At 53.4% G+C, this 20,583-nt stretch overlaps 1 protein-coding gene across 1 annotated transcript in view; it reads right to left on the bottom strand.

Annotated features, from left to right (window-relative positions):
* Nucleotides 1–11,356, bottom strand: part of LOC119105391 (dipeptidase 1) — a 57,862-nt gene extending 46,506 nt beyond the window's left edge. Inside the window, exons 1-4 of the mRNA XM_037228858.1 lie at nt 11,055–11,356; nt 10,415–10,593; nt 7,578–7,679; nt 2,569–2,752 (exon numbers count right to left, since the gene is read on the bottom strand). Of these exons, the coding sequence (XP_037084753.1) occupies nt 2,569–2,752; nt 7,578–7,679; nt 10,415–10,593; nt 11,055–11,356 (767 nt within the window). The remainder of the gene's footprint in view (nt 1–2,568; nt 2,753–7,577; nt 7,680–10,414; nt 10,594–11,054) is intronic.
* Between the last annotated feature and the right edge of the window lie 9,227 nt (nt 11,357–20,583).

Here is a 20,583-nt window from a genome sequence, read left to right on the forward strand (position 1 = left end):
CCCTTGCTTTACATTGGTCTTTATTCGGTTCTTCTAAGGCGGTACAAGCGGGCCAAAAATCAACTAAAGTGCAGTGGTATATGCGTATTTTGCAAGCGTGCGATCGATTTTAGAACACTGTGGCGTGGTCCGGACGGCGGTTAAGTTTCCCACATAGTGCGGGTCGATCGAGTGCAACACAAGTTTCTCATTTGGTCGCGTACGAGTTCTCCGGTAAAACAGCTTCTCTTTTTTAGGCAGCCTTCTGCTTCATTTCAAAATTCCATTCCTGGCAGCACTACGAGTGCAGCACGATTTATGCTTTCTGAGAAACATCCTCCAAGGTAAACTGGACTCTAAAGTCTTGCTCAGCTGTTTTCCCTTGCTTGCGCCGCCTCGGTCGACCCGCACCCGAACTCTGGTCGCTGTACCTTGCGTGCATCTACAGTCAGTACCGAGCTGTCTGTTTTGCAGACTGCCAGACTGCGTCGTGAACACTTTTTTAACTAGAAACACTAGCGCGTATACTTTTTATGACAGCTTTGTCATTTTAAGAGCTCAAGTGACTAAGTCTGCTTTAACTCTGAAACATCCTTACTTGCTTTGTGACAAGTCATTCATTATTTATACTTCTACTATTTTGTGTTGTTTTTTTTTGTATTTTACTTTAACGACCCCACCTGTTAGGGGAGCGCCGCTCTGTTGGTGATAAAATGAAATGAAAAAATAACCGGATAAGCAAATAAAGCCAGTCGTCGTTTTTGAAAGCCCATATGGATACAATTGTTCAAAGCATGGAAATATCGTGTAGAGTTTGGGGGAGGATGTAAGCTGATGCTTTCCGTCCGCGCGCTCGATATCTGTGACTGGAATGCTGGCTGCCTTTAGGCATGCCGGACCTGACAATTTTAATCCACGGAGTAAGGAAAGATGGAGCACTACGTTTTTGGTGAGTGTGGCGAAAATTTTGAAAAAGCCAGCTATTTGGGTAGACACCTAACAGGTAAAACCCTTGTGACGCCGCCGGAACCTAAAAGGAAGTGATGGGGGAGGCCGTATGGATTAAATCAAGACCATACACTAGCTATTCGTCAAGAGCAAGTATTATGACGGTGAAGACATTTCCATGAGTGTTCACATAGGTCCTCATCTAATGCAAACACGAAATTTTCTTTTGAACCGCGAACTGGGACTAAGACCGAGTTTTTGCGATATAACACTTCATGGATGACTAGCCTCTACCCAGAACAAACTCATTTTCAACTAGCTAATAAGTATATCCCCATCCCTTAAAAACGAGGTCATATCGTCTTGCAGTTACTTGAAGCTGCCATCCATTGCACGTCTGCTTGGCAGCGATGCGCGCCACCCGGCTTCTAGTTTTAGGAGCTCATTTCAGGGCGAGAATTGCATGACATTCCCTGCGGCGCACCAGCCGTATTTCTTCTGCACGTGGGCTGCCCGAAAGGCAGACCAGATTTTCCCCCATCGTGCCAAGTCGGGCTGAGGAATCTATTGAATAATTTATCTAGCCTGATCGACCGCCCACCGACATTCGTGGTTCACAAGCAGAATCTGTAATGTCGGAGGTTTCAGACCAGATTCAGCGATCTAGATTTCCTAGATGCCGGAACACGCATGGAGAAGTTGAAGAGAATTCGACCACAATTCGCATGCGGAAGATTTCAGATAACAGCTTCCGTACTTGAAAACATGTTCCACATTCATATGGGGTTTTGAACTGAAATGTGGCATCCTGAAGACCTTTCGTTGCTGTTCACAATCCTACTATTCTTAAGACTAAGCCCCTCTAATTTATGAGCTACACGCCCGTACATATGGGGAAAGGTATATCGGAGAGAGTGTTTCAAAGTCACTTTAGCATTCATGACGTCATAATAGCGTTATTCAAATCGCGCCACTCCATACGTCATGTGGCGGTCAAGGCCAAGAAACAGCATTGTCCAGGCGTTCATATCTGACGTTCGTGAGCACGATTTCCAGGGGTAACGACCGTCATTTGGTTTTTAATTAGCGTTGTGTAAGGTGCGATGACGTAATCAAACCATGACGCAATGAAAAGCATATTTACTAAACGGAGAATTGCGCTGACTAGAGCAGTATTTTTCTCTTAAAAACAAACCAGTACTTTCAAGTGAGCTTGTTTTTTATCATATCTGATGCTTCCTTCAATATCTCCAAATGTGGAACATTCCCTTTAAGTGGCATCTTATTACCACCAACAACAAGCATACAATCAACGAGACATTACACACGATCCATATCTGTCACAGACCGGATTAAAACCGTCTGCTCTGAGTGCAAGCACTCTCATCAGATGGCGCTCACTTTCGGAACGCCACCACCGTCATCGCCGAAAATTCCCATGCTTCCAGGATAGGAGAAGGCGGAGGAGACTCGAGTCACTCAATGTTACTGTGTCTCAATACAACTACTGTGCTCGTCGTGTAGAACCAGCCGACTTTAAATATTAGCGCCTCCAATTAGTGGGCAAAACGTTCTCAGCTGACCGTTAAGCGGTCAGGGACGCCTCCAGAGAGGTCGCGCGCGGCGGCGACGCCGACTCACCCGTCGACGAGAGGCACTTGTGTGAGGATGCGCCTGGCCAGCTGGAGGCGCTGGGCTGGCGAGCCGCGCGCCATGTCCCGCAGCAGCAGCGGCACGCTGATGAGGCCCGTCGTCGCCACCACCACCAGGATCATGCAGACGACGCACCAGTGCCGCCGGCCGATGTCGGCGCCGGCACCGCTCTCTGCAACAGCACGCGCACGACCGAGTGAGAGGGAGGCAGGGTTCGCCTTCCAAGTCGGCCAGTGAACGCCACCTGAGCACGCAGGAGTATGGCACGGATGGCCGACGGCTGGTGCCTGCTTTGCTAAGGCGAAGCATGCCAAAGCGCGGCGTGAGAGCAGCCCTCGTGCTTCACTGCACGTGCGGTGTGTGGTCGCCAGATCTCACTCTCGTCTAACAACTGAAACAGCGCCGGAGTTGTGGGCGTGATGCGCTATTATGACAAGGCTCTATTCAAACTTGAGCCATCATCGTCATGTCTGACAGTCAGTGTAAACAGTCAGTCACAAGTCAATCCCAGTCTTGATATACACTTTGCCGACGGCTGTAGCGATTCTGGTGACTGGCAGCTTGCCTATCCCTGTCAAGACAGGTGTTCGGCGCTCGAGGACGGTGAAAATTATTGAACCTTGGGGTTAAGCCACTTGGGCTACCATGATACGTTCCTCTTTCCACGTTCCTAAATATCGCAGTGCCCTGTTCCCCCAGCACTCCCAGCCTTATCACACACTTTTCCTTACGTTTTGCATGGGTGACCAATGCTTCTAAGTACACGGCTGGCAAATGTTGTTGCTTGCATCCCTAGCACTGCGCCTAGGAAGGGCCAGCCCAGTTGCAAAGTTTCTTTGCTTCGGATCTTTTCCAATGCTCAAGTTGTTGTATTCATGTTTGCTTATTAATGGTTCGTTCAAATAGTAGGCATCATGAACCCAGTCACACATTGAATTGAAGATAACGGTGACCGACATTAACACTTACATAAAAAGGTCACGGTGATGACAAAAAAAAACAGCACGGACCTCCGATTGTCATTCATGTTGGCTGACTTGTGGCACCCGGTCACGTAATATGACCGCCCACCTGTCCACATCTTGGTAAGAACAGGCGGGTGGGAATTCAACGCACGCGAGGACCCAGAACAGAACAATTGTATGCGTGGCTGACAAGCGATATCTCCCCAGCTGCATCTCACCGGCAGCAAACGCTCTCATTTCCCTCTGGGATACCTGGGAGCGTCCAACAAAAAGAACTCTGAGGGCTGTTGGGAAGTCGCGTTCATAAAGCACACCAAACACTGTGAGCCGATCTCGCTGATGCACCAATGCCCCCGCTCCCAGACACCCTGCCCAGGTGAGGGCTGATAAGGCGTGTTCATTGCGCCGTACCGCAGTCAAAAGTCTCGCCGCCAAGTTGACAGCTTTCTGGATCCGTGACGGATGGCAATGAAGCCTAACCGGAAAGGAGACAGACTACAGTGGGCGGATGAAAACGTGGACCTGTACCAGAAGCTCAAGGGCTGTGAGTGCGAAATGGAGGCGATTTTGTAGAGAGACGGAAAGAAAGTGTTGCACTCGCGACCACCGCCGATTTATGGGCTCCCAGCTCAGACTTTAGTCTAGGGCCATGCATGGAACCTTCTCAAAGTGACATGGCGGTATACGTGGGTCTTATGTGGTGGTGTGGTAGCATGGGAAAGGAATGAGAACAGGTGGCTGATAAAGATAAGGAAGAGGGTAGCTCCGACTATACCACATCTGTCTTGTGCGAATACTCATGCAAACCAAAATCATTTTAGAAAACGGTTTCAAACGTTTCGCACGGTATGCATGCTTGGGTGAAAACGGCCGCTCTGTAAGGCGAGGCAGAACAGAAACGTAAGCTTTTTGTGACCGACGCTTTAGCATGAAAAGACGTTTATGGTCACTTTCCCAGCTGTTGCTTTAAAAAAAACATAGACCAAAGCAGCGTAAAGTCGCTACATTGGCGCAACACATTCAGCCAGCGCTAACTCCCGCCGGTGAACTCATTGCCGTGCTGTCTCCTCCAAACGAAAACCGCTCGCACAGTACTTGCAAACTGGAGCCGAACACTCGTGACGTTATTTGCCGGCTGCCTCCGCGGTGGCGAGCGGCGGCGGCGGTGGCGCCTGCCGACTCAGCCGTCTCCCAGCCGCGTCTCGCCGCTGCCAGCAACATTTGCACCGGCCTCAGCCCAGCCGATTTATAAGTGGCCGGGGGTAAGGGGCTGGGGGTGGCGGCTCTCTATGGAAATTGCCCGCCGGAGAGTTGGGACACCCTCTCACTGCCGGCTGCAGGGCGCGGCGGACGCGCGGAATGCAGCCGGAGCTTGAGCAGGACCCCACAAGAGCTGACGATGTTGATGGCTCCCAACTGACTGTCCGCGGTCATGGTTTCTAGGCAAGGCAGAGGCTGCAGCAGGACCCGACAAGAGCTGACGATGTTGATGGCTCCCGACTGACTGCTTGTCCGTGGTCATGGTTTCTATGTAAGGCAAAGGCTGCAGTTTGTATGTGTTACAGTAACGAGCTGCAGGTGTTGACATCCCATCAACAGCGATAGAGTATGCTTGGAACAGAACATTGTCGCCACCTGCGAGTGGACAAGCTCAACCCTCACTATGCTTACAAGGAACATACGATGGCTTAAAAAGAAGCAGAAGGCATTGCTCGATTCCACACTGTACAACATCCGTCTCCAGCACCCTGGCAGCAACCCAACGGTGATGATAGTTTCATCTGTCAGTTGATGATACCTGATACCAGATACTCTTGCAAAAGAGATGGGTAGCGTTCCTGCCTCAAAAGACAGCTCGACAGATGTGTTCGTGCACATGTCTTGCCCAATCACCTGCACTACTGAGCGTTGGATGGCTCTGATTAACACTCGTGCACATGACGTTCACAAATATCACATCACAAATATCACGATGGGATTTCTTGAAATAGCGCCGCCCGAGAACAGTGCGTGATACTTTGTGAAATGTTCTTTTGCACGACGCGTGTACTTTGAATGTAATTTTTGCTTTATGTGCATGTATTAAGAGAATCCTACGGATAACATACAGGTACTTTTCTGGCAAACTGATAATACTATAAGCATCAGGTGTTTCTTATCGTCTACATAGTGATGTGTATGTTTAGTTTAAGTCAGCTTATTCATTTCCGTGTTTAGCATGCTGAGGATGCTAAACAGTTTCAAGCGGTGACAAATTTGGTCAGGCCAAGGTAAATTCCCTGGTATTCGCTCTATAACAAAATGTGAGAAACCCAGCCGCGACCGAGCATTTGTTCGGTGTTTATAATCATAGTTCAAGACGGCTATCTGAAGACAAACACCGCGCACGTTTCACGAAGCATGTCCCTTAGGTCACTTCGATCTCTTGGGTCAAACGTCTCGGATATCTTAGGAAGCTTTGTACATTCGATACATCCAGCTAATCAATCGCAGACGCATTGCAAAAGGAAATTTACATTGAGTGAGAGCTGTGACATAAATTTTCAGTGCCAACCCGCACAGTATAATATCTCCCAGGGCGTGCCTACCTGTAACAACCCTGCGATCAGCAATCAGCTGCTGATCAGCTGAAAAAAGGTTGGTGGCACTCGGGGCAATTTCGGCAGAGTACTCCCACAACTACAAAAACTGGCCTCTGGGAATGCGGAGCAGTGGGATGCCCATTCTCGTGTGGCGCTGGCTGGCGCCGGACTGGAGACATTCCAGCGCTCTGGAGCGCCGCGGCGACGGTTGGCTTCAATCTGACAGTTAATGATGCTGTCAGTCTCCGGCCGGCGCCCCACAGACATCGCTCCGACCGGCGCTGGTCGGCTCCCAGCCAGAATTATCATCCGACGCTGCAGGGCGCAGGGCGGTGGCAGCGCCGGAGACACGGCAGACCCTGACGTGGAGCGGGGGAGAGGATCCAGCGGCGAAGAAGAGGGATGGCCTCCAGAGCATCAGGCGGCGCGAAGACAGAAGGCCGCCTCGTCTCCTCCGGCGATGGGCAGGAAGGTAATTGGTATATTACATTTACTTGTTTGGCGTATTACAACTCGAGCAATGTCACCCAAAGTCCTGGTAGCACGCGTCCACCTAGAGACAGGCTCGGCGGATATGCATTTTATGTCACCGTTGCTACTTGCTCCAAGGCAGGTGTGGTCATCGCATTCACACACGTTCACATTTGAATATGGCCACTCAAAATGTCTATTATAAGTCCTTGACATCTACAGCGTTGGTGTTCTTTTGCGGAATAGGATCACTGGGAACTGTGTTATTGGGCAAACACTGATGTCAGCACTTAATCAACACTCAGTTTACGGACCCTTAACCACTCGCTACCCACTCAATGCGTTCGGTTTGGAGGGCTTTTACAATGTCATAAACTCAAAATGTGTTGTAATCGCCATCATTCTGCTATTTGATTTTGAAGATGCGAGCGTTGGGAAGGAAAGGAGAGCCATGGATTAGCAAATGATCTTGCTGATTAAGTTTGACGTACACGGAAAAACAATTTTCTCTGGTCAAGTGCATATTAAGTTAGTGTTGAAATATATGCTGTCGGTGATTCATATTAACTGACCCACACTTGCTAATGACTGCACGGGACCAAAAAACGAGATTAGGCATGTAAATAAGTAAATTGCATACTTAGCTTGCGGCTTAAAAAGACGCTGTCCTGTCCTACTGCCCTATATGAGGACAAATGATAGCCATGCCGGGAAACAGGGAAGTGTGGGATTGTCATCATTCGGAAATTACTTTTTCTTTAAATAAGCCGCCGGTGGAATCAGGAAAAAAAGAACGAAAGCTGTCTCAATATGCTCAGCATAAATGATTTGTCGTGCCATGACGTCCATGAGTATCAGCCTTCCATGTAAGAAAAGCTAACGTGTGAACCAAAGAACACACCTTACTTCGAAGTTTTCTGTCAGCATTTCGGTCTTGCGCTATTTTCAGCGCCGACGCCTTTGAGAGCGTGTTACTCACCGTATACGTTAAGCACTACTCGAAACAGGCCACTTGGAGAGCCCCGCACGTCCGGGCCCAGCAGCGCCTTCAATGCAGCCGGCGCCGAATCCCTGCTCTGCCCTGGCGGGAGCGCAGTGAAGCCGGGCCATTCGGCGTTAACTGCCGACACCCACGCTCCGGTTCCATCAGAGCCGAGCCGTCTCTCACCTCCTCAGGGCGCCGGCGTCGTCCGCGGGCGCCGGTGGCCCGGCTCCGCCAGCCGCCGCGCTGGCCTGGCCGGCGCCCGGCTGAGATTTCAGCGACGATTCGGGGAGAGGGCGGGGCGGCGGTCCGACAGGAGATGCTGCGAGACGGAGGGCTTCCGGAAGGGCGCGTGATACTACTGGGTAGGTAGGTCCCAAGGAGGCCATGGGGATTCCGGAACACCTCTGGGATTTCGGCAACGCGACAGAGGTTTCAATGTAATCGGCCTTACCTTTTTAAACGCAAAGCTAAAAATACGCGGGGTTTTCGAAAGTGAGGGTGGATGATACCACTCTGATAGTGAGCCAGTTTAGAGAGCGGTCGCTGTCGCTAGCGCTCTCGAGGTCATCAAATGTCGCGTGAATGTGCCACCCCGGCCGGCCCGCATTCGAAATGGCCTGTTTAGGTGCTCTTAAACCGGCTGGCGCTGGTGACAGGCGGCAGGGTGGGAGGCGCCGATGCCACCAAACCAAACAGAGCCGGTGCGCGCCGTTCACACGAGAGCGCCCGGCCGGGCGGCCAGCACCACCAGGCTGCCGAGCGCCCGACCGCGTGCAGCGAGCTATCGGTCAACAGATGAGTCGGGCCGGCGAGCGCTTCCACCGCGCAGTTACGTGACACGATCAAACGGCTGATACCGGGGGCGCGCAGTCCACGTGCGACCTCTGGCCTCTTGGTTTGGTGAGCAGACTTGCGCGGTGTTATGAGCGATACTTCAGTCGGAGTGAGACAAGTGCGCACTCAGATGTGATGGGTGGGGGTAGGGGGTAGGGGGCGGTCGCTGCATTAATAATTGAAACGCGCCTTGACGCACATGCGTGATGTATTTCACGATGCAGAATTCCTTACCTGTATAAAACTGTACCTCTCATCTTGCACTGCAGCAGAAATGAAGGCAGAAATTGTAAGCACATGTAACTGCTTAAACATGGCCCCGCATCGGATGCAAGCATCCGTGGCTCAGTTCTGGTCGCTTCTGGACTTGCACATTTGACGCGCACCGAATCCCATGCAGCCTGCAAACTTATAACAACTGCGCTGGGACCAGCCGAATTTCCTGCCGAAGTTTGCTGCCGGCCAAGTTAGCTGGACTTCGGCGGTGGCGGCTAGTGACAAGTGGGCGACGATGGCGGCTCACATCTGAAATTCTGCGCGTGCGACGGACGCGAACGCCTCCGCCGTCGGCGCCGGCCGATCCCACCAGATGGGATTTATCATCGATTTGACGGCAAACGACGCCGGCACGACAGATTGCGCTGCTCCTCCCCTCCCCCTCCCCCTGCACTCCTGATATGCGCAATGCGGTTCGAGTCTCAGGGAGCGCACTGCTGGCGACGGTCGGCAGATCGCACCGCACGCGCCTCCTGGCCGGGCTACAGCGCTGTTCGTCCGCCTTTGAGTAGCCGCGCCAGGCCGGTGTGGATTTCCGCAGTCAGGGTGAAATCGATGCGAAATTCCTCACCACTGTTCTTATTTATTCACGACGATTATCGACTAATAAGGCAGGCAGGGGATTCAAGACTTAAGCGGAAGGCTAAAAAGGTCCGAAAAAGTGATCTCCTGTCGCCAAATTAAGTTGAACTCTCCATTTACTATTTCACCTGTTGCCTTTACTACCGCTATTGCAGCCAAAGTCGTTGCCTGACGATTCCAGACGTCATATGACTTACAACAGGTGGGTTCAGAACGCGATGTTTTGTAAATCGTTTCGAACAAGAGTGACGAGAGCGTTTCCGGCCACCATTTCACTAACCAGACAGACGCAGTAAAAGGAGAATCCACTCTGGCTAAGTGTTGTTTTCAACACCATAACTTGGGAAAACAACTTCTATTCTTATAAAACGCCACGAAATAAAGCTGCGCTGCGACAAGGCGGGGCAACAGACGAACAAAAGACGCGTGGGGTTACAAAGCCCATTTTATGTATACTCGATAGGATGTTTAATGTGCATTCATGAAGTTTTAAATGTCACAACTTTGAGCACAGCTCATCTCTGCACCAACAGGGTGCAGCCAGATTATGACGCCGGATGACCTCAGTCTCAGCATGTGACAGGCATGAATGGACATCACTTCCATGATATAAGCCTTCAGGGTCCTTGCTAACCCTCGCTCCATGGATTTTTCACCATAGCCATATGAGGAGAACTTCAAAGGCCCTCCTAAGATCTCAACCAGTAAGGGATAACCGCGGGGAAAAATAGCATTGAAATGTGCTTGTCAATTTAAGCTCTCGCTCTCGGATTGCATGAGATAGGTGTGGTGAGCAGTGGTCAAATCAGGTAAAAGAACCAACATAGAGCTTTATGGATCTACTGTTATCTCATTAAGCAAACATACTAAGGCAATGCGGAAACCGGCGTTGAATGGCTCTTGGTACAACTATGAGATGGACACCAGCTGACATTAACGGATGTGACCTCTGATATGTCACGTTACATGGGTGTCCCGAAATTGATGCGCGGTTGTATCGTCCTCACTAACAGAGAAAATAATTGAGACGGGTTCATGGTTTATTTGCCAATGTAATCCCCACGCAGTGGTACACACTGCCGCATGGGGTCTGGCATGCCGCACATCAGGCTGTCCAGAGTCTGCCTTGACCCTCCGACACGCCACTGGCACGTTTTGGAACAGAGTCTTCTCTGAAGTGGCCGGTGAAATCTTGCTGAGCTTCTTCTTGACAATCACCCAGAGACTCTCGATCGGCGACATGTCGGGGCTGTTGCCTGGCCACGTACCCTTCTCCCAGAAGCCCGCGAAGTTGGCGCGGTACCAGTCCTGGGTCTTCCTGGCGTGATGAGCTGAACGCCGTCCGTCCTGCCGGAAAATCGCCCTCGACATGTCTGGCAGAAGTTTGACCTGAGTTGGCGGGACATTCTCCTTCCTCCGCTGTATCGCCGAGGCTGTAATCTTCTCCAGCATCCCTCTGACGTAGAAGTCGGCGGCGACGGTCTGCCCGCACGGGACTTCGTGTAGCTCAGAGAGACCTCTGTAGCTCATCATGCCCCAGACAAGAATCTTGAGCTTTTTTAGCTTTCTTAAGCTGCTTCACTGTCTCGGTGATCGGCACCTCCGAGCTGTTGTTGGCCCAGGACTGGTCGATTCGGCGGATGGGGGCTTGGAGGAGCTCGAAGGGCGACTCGTCACTGAGCAGGATGCGTCTCCAGTCCTGAACGAGCCAGCTCTTGGAGGGTCTCGGTGAACTCCAGCCGCCTGCGCTTCCGGTCCACGGTAAGCCTTGGCTGCGACCTGAGGTCGAGCGGCTTCAGTTCCAGGCTGGTCTTCAGATACCTTTGGACGGCCGACTTGGAGGCCAGGTGCTTCTTCGCCGTCAGTTTTCCCGCCAGGGTTCTCGTCGAGTGGCGTCTTTTGAAGGCCAACTTTGCAATGACGATCTTCGCCACTCGGCTCAATGCCGACCTCCTCCCACGACCTGTGCGGTTTTCGAGCGTCTCTCCTGGGCGGTCGCAGGCCAGCCAGCGCCTTATTGCCGCTACGTTGACGCCCAAGTCTCTGGAGACCTGAACTTGGGCCATGCCGCCCTTGACCATTCTAATCGCGCGGTAGCTGGTCGATGACTTGTGCTCTTTGACCACCTACGATATGCGGACTCGAAGCGTTGGCTATCTCGAAAGGAATGACCTCTCCCGCCCGCTACCGGCCGAGGTCAGGCCGGCCGCTAGGGTCATGCGATCACCTGGCACGGCGGGACGTCCTGGGGCCAAGCGCGATGCAATTTCACTCACTCAGTGTTCGGGAGAGGGGAAATGGTGAGCGGCACCAACCGCGCATCAATGTCGAGACAGCCTGCACGGGGGAGAGAGCCGTGGCTGCTTCGGCCCGTTCGGCTATGTGAAGAGCTGGAGGGACCACGTCAGTGATAAAAACGGCGTTCTAGATTTTTCCAACAACTAGAAGATATGTAGAATTGATGTTCAAGTCTTCTGATCTCCAAAGGTTATATCTGGTCACACTTATTACACCCAAACCGAGATTGGCCTGGGATAACCGGCATTCTCAAAAGCAGCGATAATGACAATAATGCACCCGGGGGGATAAAGCGGGAAACTTGTTCAAAATCTTCTTTGAGAATATTTTCTCCGGAAAGCTCTGTCATTTGTCACTTCTGAGAACAATGTCACCGACATTACCAAGAGGAAGAGTGATGGCTCTGTTCAATCACGACCAGACCAGAAACTTCATATGTTATGACCAGAAACTTCATCATAATTTCGCAACATATTAAAAGATCATGTTAACCCGGCTACGTAAAATTTCAGCATCGTGCTCAGAACCCCTCTGAAGGTATTCCATAAAACTCTTCGGAGAAGCTTCTGAACCCCTGTTCAGACACATTCCTGGTGTACGCATCGGGCGTTTATTTCAGTCATCGATCTATGAAGGCGTTTTAACCCACTGCAGCCGGTTTGGAGCTTCCTGATCGCACGTCGACTGTTGCCTTTGGAAGGCCGCAGGGCCAAATTCCTTTCTAGTGCGCATTCAGGTTGTCAAATATTTCACAGAACATGTGTTGTTTTTTATTGGAATTGTATCTTAGCTTCGATGCTCATCCCAGCACAGTTCAAAACGGTTTTGCGCCGCATATGCGTCGGCGTTGCACACACATACTATCGGTGGCTCGTCAACACCACCAGTGCAGCCCCTCCCTCACTGGACCCCGGGGCTCGGGCCATGGTGGGCGCAACAGAAGGCACAGCTAGCTCCGTCGTGGCCGGCAGACTGCTGTTGGAGACATGCGGTGGTGGTGCTGTCAGCTGGTGCTAGCTGGCTCAGCTTTGGTGGATGCCTCAGCGCAGCTAAAACCGGTCAACGACAATGACAGCCAAGATATTTCAGATCAGATCAGATGACACCACGTAAACGGAGCAGGGTGCGAAATAGGATTGCAGGGTGCGTTTTATCAAAGCTCACGAGTTGCGTTTAGTTTTAAAGTCTGACCGGATTTTCGGCGTTTTAGATTGTTGGATATCTACAAATGCCTGAGTGACATTTGTAAAATTGGTACTTCATCAAATTGATAGGCAGCCAACATCATTAGTTCCGAGATTCTCATACAACATCGAATGACTTGGACAACTGACAGCCAAAGCCAGTCAGCTCAAACAGGCAAATAAAGCATCGTTTCCACTCAGTTCGGCAGGCCGGTCCAGGGAAACGAAGCTCACGAAGCCACAGAAGGGGGCACACCACACCCCTGTCCACTAACCCCGCTTGGCGGCCGTCTGTTCAAACCTTGCACGTGAAACTAACAGGAAATTGAAGCGGGCAGCTAATCTGTCAGCTGTTAGAAGTGTAGGCTTCCTTTGTCCGGCCTCGGCTGCGCCACGCTCGCCGCCTTCCGACGGTCGGAGGCAACCTTTCAGCACCTGAGACAATGCCACCTCGGCCGAGGCCGGCGGCCGCGCCGGTCGAGCGCCATCGTCACGCCGAACTCTATTACGCCCCAAACGAGGCAGACGAGTGACCTCATTACCGGGGCGACTCGCGTCAGCACAAGGACGAAGCGATCTGACGCTGATGAGCGAGTAGGATGCTGAAGTTAGTTATTGCTAAACGGCTGAAATGCGCACTGCAAAGGCGCGCTGCTTTCAGTTCCGCTTCTGCGTCACCGAATTCGGCTGCGCCACACCTCCTGAAAGAACGCTTGTAGGTATGCTAGCCAGGGAGCGGGTGGGTGAGCATAGCGATTTATAAAGCATAAAGGTCTGTGAGCAAATATTAATGGAAAATTTCCACCTGTGGGATCGGCATTTAGCTTAACGCGTAGGAACTGCCTAGTTCCCCTCGAGCTGAATCGGAAAACAAATACAGTTTTCTTGAATTCTTCCTCAATGGCTCCGGATTTCCACTGGAATAGAGATTTTCGCAAATATTTTTTTTCCGGATAAGCTCCACATTTATCCTCGCAGAAAGCTCAGCAATGGTTACAGCGGCCTTACGCTCCTACTGTCAATAAATCGTGCAGTGAGATTCGTGATCCAGTTGCTGTGCGTAGTAACTCGTGTTACTCTTTTTGATAGTTCATCTTGTTCTAAATACGTCACTCATGGTATTCAGTTCAAGTGAACATGCCCCATTTCCATTAAAGGGTTAAGCCTCCACGAAATCGGTTTTTAGTTAAATACTTATAAAGTTTCGGCGCGCTCTGCATTCCTCTGGTTTCTTAGTTTTCCCAAATGGTACCTCATTACGCCAAGGTCATGCCCGGGTCCCAAGGGAGGTTAGTTCATGCTAGAAGTGCTTCCGTTACGGAGCTGTTTTGTGTGAGTTGAGGCCAAAACGTTACGGCTGGACGAAGGCTCAAAAGCCGCACCGTTCCCGTCATCTGAGACCTGTTATGGTCGAAAGGCCCGTCATCTGAGACCTGTTATGGTCGAAAGGCTGCTTCTAGCGACAACAGTTATCACCTCGCGCTGGCACAGATACGGACGGAAAGCTTTTTTGGAAGGTCCCGACCCTTGATACCTGGACAAAGGATCACGGCTAAACGATCGTAGCCATCTGACGCCGGTCGATCAATATAGCCCTGACGTCTGTGGTGCTCTCGGCGAGATTCTGTGGTGCTCCCGGCCGGATTCCGACGCTTATTACACCGTTAGCTCGGCTCAAGACGCTGCAATCAACGTAATGAAACCAATTACGCATTGTGTCCTCCGAAACAACACGTCTTCCATGTGTGCCTGATCGATGCCCGCGCGCACCCTGCTCTTACGAAGCCGTGAATGTACGCCAGCTGGTGGAAAGAAAAGAAGGCTTCAGTCTCTTCCATTACTGCTCACTTTGATCTTTTCTTCAGGAAAAGTTTTCCCGAAGATGCAACCTCCACAGTAAGACCTGTTTATCAAGACAAAACGGTCCCATCTGTATCCAGCTCAGCCAGAAGAGGAACGCTTGCAGGAAGTGAATAGCACGGCCAAACAAAGCGCCGGGTCCCGGGGGGATTGCAGCCTACGGGCGGCCAGGCACGCGCTGTGACGATCCGCGTCCTCTCTCCCGCTCTTGAAGCCTTTCGCGCGTACCACCATGATATTTCGTTTCATCCAGTATGTGGCATTTTAAATTGTGTGCTTTCCTGCAGATTTCCTAGAGATCGTAAAGGAAGTGCTTAGTTATGGACTGGAGCGGAAATGGTACTTGGAATGGTTGGCTGTTGTTTGTTCACACGGAAATTCATCAGGCTGCGTCATTTGCCAAGATATGTCTGGTATCGGAGCTTTCTGAATGATGAACGATGGCAGCTGATGACGACGACTGCCAATAAGCAAGATGGCAAAGTAAAACATCAAGACGAGCAGAAGCATGAACACGAGAAAAAATATCATTAAAGAAACGTTCATATATCTACGATCATAATCATATATCAATGTTTCTCGTTGACACGCTCAGGAACCAGAGCTGATTCGGGAGACAAACGTGACGACAATAGCAGAAAGCAGCACGACCACTCCTCTCATCTCTACGGCAGGCGGGTCCGTGTCATCCGCGCCCGAGCGCAGATCAGCGGACCCTCCCATTCCTAATCGCATTAGCCTCCAATAGCAAAAGTGCGGCGCCTCGGCTGAAGCTAATGCCGCAGCTCTCGCTGTGACGAGTGGACACTCGGCAGAAGGAGCTCCGTAGGAGGCGTCTGAACTCGCGCACTGCCGCGCGGCCGGCGGCGGCGGCCCACGCGTGTCCGGACGGCCGGCGGCGGCGGCCCACGCGTGTCCGGACGGCCGGCGGCAGCGGCCCATGTGTTTCCGGATGTCTGGCGGCAGCGGCCCACGCGTGTCCGGAAGGCCGGTGCCGCTCTAACGGGCTGGGATGTGGCCGCTTCCGGCCGTTCAGAATGGCCGTCGTCGGCCGCCGGCCCGTTTCTACGCCGCAGCGTCAAACCCAGCGACGAGAACGGCCGGGAAGTGGCCCTGCGAGCCAGCGGCCACGGCTCTTGGTCATGCCGTGCGTCACAGCTATGTTATTTCATAGGCTATTGTCCCTCTGTCTTTCTGAGACGCAGCGTGTTGGACAGGGCACGAGGAGCGTATATGTGGAGCTGCACACAAAAGTGTGTGCTATTGAAGAGGCTGTTAAGGAACTAATCAGGCAATAGGCCGAGATAGATCAGACGATAACGGAAGAAAATCGTGGGATGAGATGGTGGGCAAAAGTCTGGAGCGTGGGCACGATGTGTAAAAGTCCATGGTAGGTATTACTGGCACTGCACGCTAGTGCTCCCACTGATTGCAGCTTTCTTTAAAATTACTTATATATTTGGACGTGAGCATTCTACAGAGTCGTTCTGTTGTTATATAGGTAAAAGCCATGATCATTACGCACTTGTGTGGAGAGCATTTGCGTCAAAATATTCAGTTACACAAGTGTGATAACACCGACTATATTAAAAGAGGCAAATTGTGCAAATCGCTGCAGTTTCACTTTTTGGAAGCCAAAGGAAATAACAAAATCAAGGGTTCGGCACTTGATAGTATGTTCCTACGTCAGGCGGGTAACAAGCTGAGCATGTCAGTACATATGTGATGTAAAGACTCGCATGCCATGACCTCGACACGTTTTGGAACATCTTGGAGGACCAAAAGCCCACACATGGGGGGACATCCTTGGGTAGCACTGACTTGAATACGTCAGAAGTGGTGTATTGCATCAATACCGTTTCAAACGTTTAGTGGACGCATGGGTCCGTCCCAGAAGGAAATCTCTCTCAGACCCCAAAGCTGGAACCAAACTGGAATCCATCCCCTGGACGGGGCCTTCCCCGGGTACTAAAGCTGAAACCAAGTTCAGCATCCAGATAACGCTAAATTTTCATACCCCGGTGCTCTGAAATTCCATCAACCAACTCAGCGCAATCATCTTCAGCGATGCACTCCACTCACCGAGGGCGGATAGTTTGCACTGCAGCCGCGGATTTCACTCGGGGCAAACTTTACCGAAGCAATCTCCAAAATGATTAAGTTCACCACCGGCAGTCAGCGCAGCCCATACACTATGCATGCGTTTTTAGCGTCTGGCGAGACGAACCGGTTCCCGGTGAACGGTGGACTGTGTGAATTGCAAACATGGACTGGCATACTTCCGGCGCGAGTTGATCGCGCCACGTGTCGCCGTGCGTCACGGTCTCGCCAGGGGCGACAGTCGCTGCCGCAGCGTGCTCATTGCGGTGCGGCGCGGTACCATGCCCATTAAGCGCTTGGCGCTGCAAGCTCAGGACACGCGCATCAACGAGATAAGCACGTGCGCATCAATATGTATGCACTGCAGGGTGCTAGGATTTGTGTCTAGATGTCCCTGAATGTCTTCGTTTACTGCTTCGGTTTCGATTACTGTTCAATTCTGAGAGGCGTATGCGTTGCGCGCTGTGGGCGTTGTCAGTAGGATGTCACCTTTCTATGCACGAGTGACATGCACAGAAACAGCCTGGGGCCAACTGGTCCCTCGGCGCCGCAGGCCAGACATGTGCCAGGGGTGCCTCACCAGGGTCCGAGTGTGTCTCGGTGAGAGCTCTGCACAGTCTTGTCTCGTCCACGGTCAGTGATCCGGTGTTCAGGGTCAGTAATCCAGTGTCCGGGGTCAGTGATTCAGTGCTCAGAGTCCGAAATCACTGGTACATGACGCCTGATCCGAAGTTCGTGGCCGGGGTCGGTGGTCGGGGTCGGTGGTCGGGGTCAGTGGCCCGGGGTCGGTGGGCGGGGTTGGCGGTCGGGGTCGGTGGTCGGCGTGCGTGGTCGGGGTCGTGATTGGGGTCCGTGATTGGGATTCGTGGTCGGAGTCCGTGAGTGGGGTCCGTAATCGGGGTTCGTGGTCGGGGTCCGTGCCCGGGGTCCGTGGTCGAGGCTCGTGGCTGGGGTCCGTGGCTGGGGTCCGTGACCGGGGTCCGTGGTCGGGGTCTGTGCCCGGGGTCCGTGGTCGAGGCTCGTGGCCGGGGTCCGTGGCTGGGGTCCGTGACCGGGGTCCGTGGTCGGGGTCCGTGCCCGGGGTCCGTGGTCGAGGCTCGTGGCCGGGGTCCGTGGCTGGGGTCCGTGACCGGGGTCCGTGGTCGGGGTTTGTGCCCGGGGTCCGTGGTTGAGGCTCGTGGCCGGGGCCCGTGGCTGGGGTCCGTGACCGGGGTCCGTGGTCCGGGTCTGTGCCCGAGGTCCGTGGTCGAGGCTCGTGGCCGGGGTCCGTGGCTGGGGTCCGTGGCCGGGGTCCGTGGTCGAGGCTCGTGGCCGGGGTCCGTGGTCGGGGTCCGTGGCCGGGGTCCGTGGTTGAGGCTCGTGGCCGGGGTCCGTGGCCGGGGTCCATGACCGGGGTCCGTGGTCGGGGTCCGTGGCCGGGGTTCGTGGTCGAGGTCCGTGCCCGAGGTCCGTGGCCGGGGTCCGTGGTCAGTGAAGGTGCGTTCGACCAGAAGACCATGGCCGGGGCCTGTCGCCTTGGCCGGGCGCTTCCGATCGCTCCATCATCCCGCTGACGCCATTCATCCGCGGTCAGTCGATCTGGCAGCCGCTCCGCCCGACCGCCCGTCCGTCCCGCGCTGCCTCAGGGTCGTCTCAGGACACGCGCTGAGGGCGACCGGTGGTTCTCCGGCAGGACGGCAGGTCGCCGAGAAATGCTACGAATTAAGTCCCTGAGCGACAAGGGGAACGGCCTACAGGTTTGCTTACCTGTGACTGAGCGCTGTCCTCTGGATGGGAGTCTGTTTTGGGACCAGGACTGACCCTGCGTCACGACCTCTGGATGGGAGTCTGTTTTGGGACCAGGACTGACCCTGCGTCACGACCTCTGGATGGGAGTCTGTTTGGGACCAGGACTGACCCTGCGTCACGACCTCTGGATGGGAGTCTGTTTTGGGACCAGGACTGACCCTGCGTCACGACCTCTGGATGGGAGTCCGTTTTGGGACCAGGACTGACCCTGCGTCACGACCTCTGGATGGGAGTCCGTTTTGGGACCAGGACTGACCCTGCGTCACGACCTCTGGATGGGAGTCTGTTTTGGGACCAGGACTGACCCTGCGTCACGACCTCTGGATGGGAGTCTGTTTTGGGACCAGGACTGACCCTGCGTCACGACCTCTGGATGGGAGTCCGTTTTGGGGACCAGGACTGACCCTGCGTCACGACCTCTGGATGGGAGTCTGTTTGGGACCAGGACTGACCCTGCGTCACGACCTCTGGATGGGAGTCTGTTTTGGGACCAGGACTGACCCTGCGTCACGACCTCTGGATGGGAGTCTGTTTGGGACCAGGACTGACCCTGCGTCACGACCTCTGGATGGGAGTCTGTTTTGGGACCAGGACTGACCCTGCGTCACGACCTCTGGATGGGAGTCTGTTTTGGGACCAGGACTGACCCTGCGTCACGACCTCCGGATGGGAGTCCGTTTTGGGACCAGGACTGACCCTGCGTCACGACCTCTGGATGGGAGTCTGTTTTGGGACCAGGACTGACCCTGCGTCACGACCTCTGGATGGGAGTCTGTTTTGGACCAGGACTGACCCTGCGTCACGACCTCTGGATGGGAGTCCGTTTTGGGACCAGGACTGACCCTGCGTCACGACCTCTGGATGGGAGTCTGTTTTGGGACCAGGACTGACCCTGCGTCACGACCTCTGGATGGGAGTCTTTTTGGGACCAGGACTGACCCTGCGTCACGACCTCTGGATGGGAGTCTGTTTTGGGACCAGGACTGACCCTGCGTCACGACCTCTGGATGGGAGTCTGTTTTGGGACCAGGACTGACCCTGCGTCACGACCTCTGGATGGGAGTCCGTTTTGGGACCAGGACTGACCCTGCGTCACGACCTCTGGATGGGAGTCTGTTTTGGGACCAGGACTGACCCTGCGTCACGACCTCTGGATGGGAGTCTGTTTTGGGACCAGGACTGACCCTGCGTCACGACCTCTGGATGGGAGTCTGTTTTGGGACCAGGACTGACCCTGCGTCACGACCTCTGGATGGGAGTCTGTTTTGGGACCAGGACTGACCCTGCGTCACGACCTCTGGATGGGAGTCCGTTTTGGGACCAGGACTGACCCTGCGTCACGACCTCTGGATGGGAGTCTGTTTTGGGACCAGGACTGACCCTGCGTCACGACCTCTGGATGGGAGTCTGTTTTGGGACCAGGACTGACCCTGCGTCACGACCTCTGGATGGGAGTCCGTTTTGGGACCAGGACTGACCCTGCGTCACGACCTCTGGATGGGAGTCTGTTTGGGACCAGGACTGACCCTGCGTCACGACCTCTGGATGGGAGTCTGTTTGGGACCAGGACTGACCCTGCGTCACGACCTCTGGATGGGAGTCTGTTTTGGGACCAGGACTGACCCTGCGTCACGACCTCTGGATGGGAGTCTGTTTTGGGACCAGGACTGACCCTGCGTCACGACCTCTGGATGGGAGTCTGTTTTGGGACCAGGACTGACCCTGCGTCACGACCTCTGGATGGGAGTCTGTTTTGGGACCAGGACTGACCCTGCGTCACGACCTCTGGATGGGAGTCTGTTTTGGGACCAGGACTGACCCTGCGTCACGACCTCTGGATGGGAGTCTGTTTTGGGACCAGGACTGACCCTGCGTCACGATACGATCGGATGCTGGATTGTTCGCACGATCACGTTGCTTGTGATGTTGCATACAAAACCGCAATGCATTTGGATGCCACCAAGCGCTTCTGACTCTTTCAGCATATTTCAAGCATTCCCAAAATTTTAATCGAGTAGACTGCAGAAATCAGCCAACAAAAGCCTCTTGGGTGTCATCACATACGTCGAAGCGAGGAT

Source organism: Pollicipes pollicipes, unplaced genomic scaffold, assembly GCF_011947565.3.
Source record: "Pollicipes pollicipes isolate AB1234 unplaced genomic scaffold, Ppol_2.1 Scaffold_6138;HRSCAF=7277_pilon_pilon_pilon, whole genome shotgun sequence".
Taxonomy (NCBI): Eukaryota; Metazoa; Arthropoda; class Thecostraca; order Pollicipedomorpha; family Pollicipedidae; genus Pollicipes; species Pollicipes pollicipes.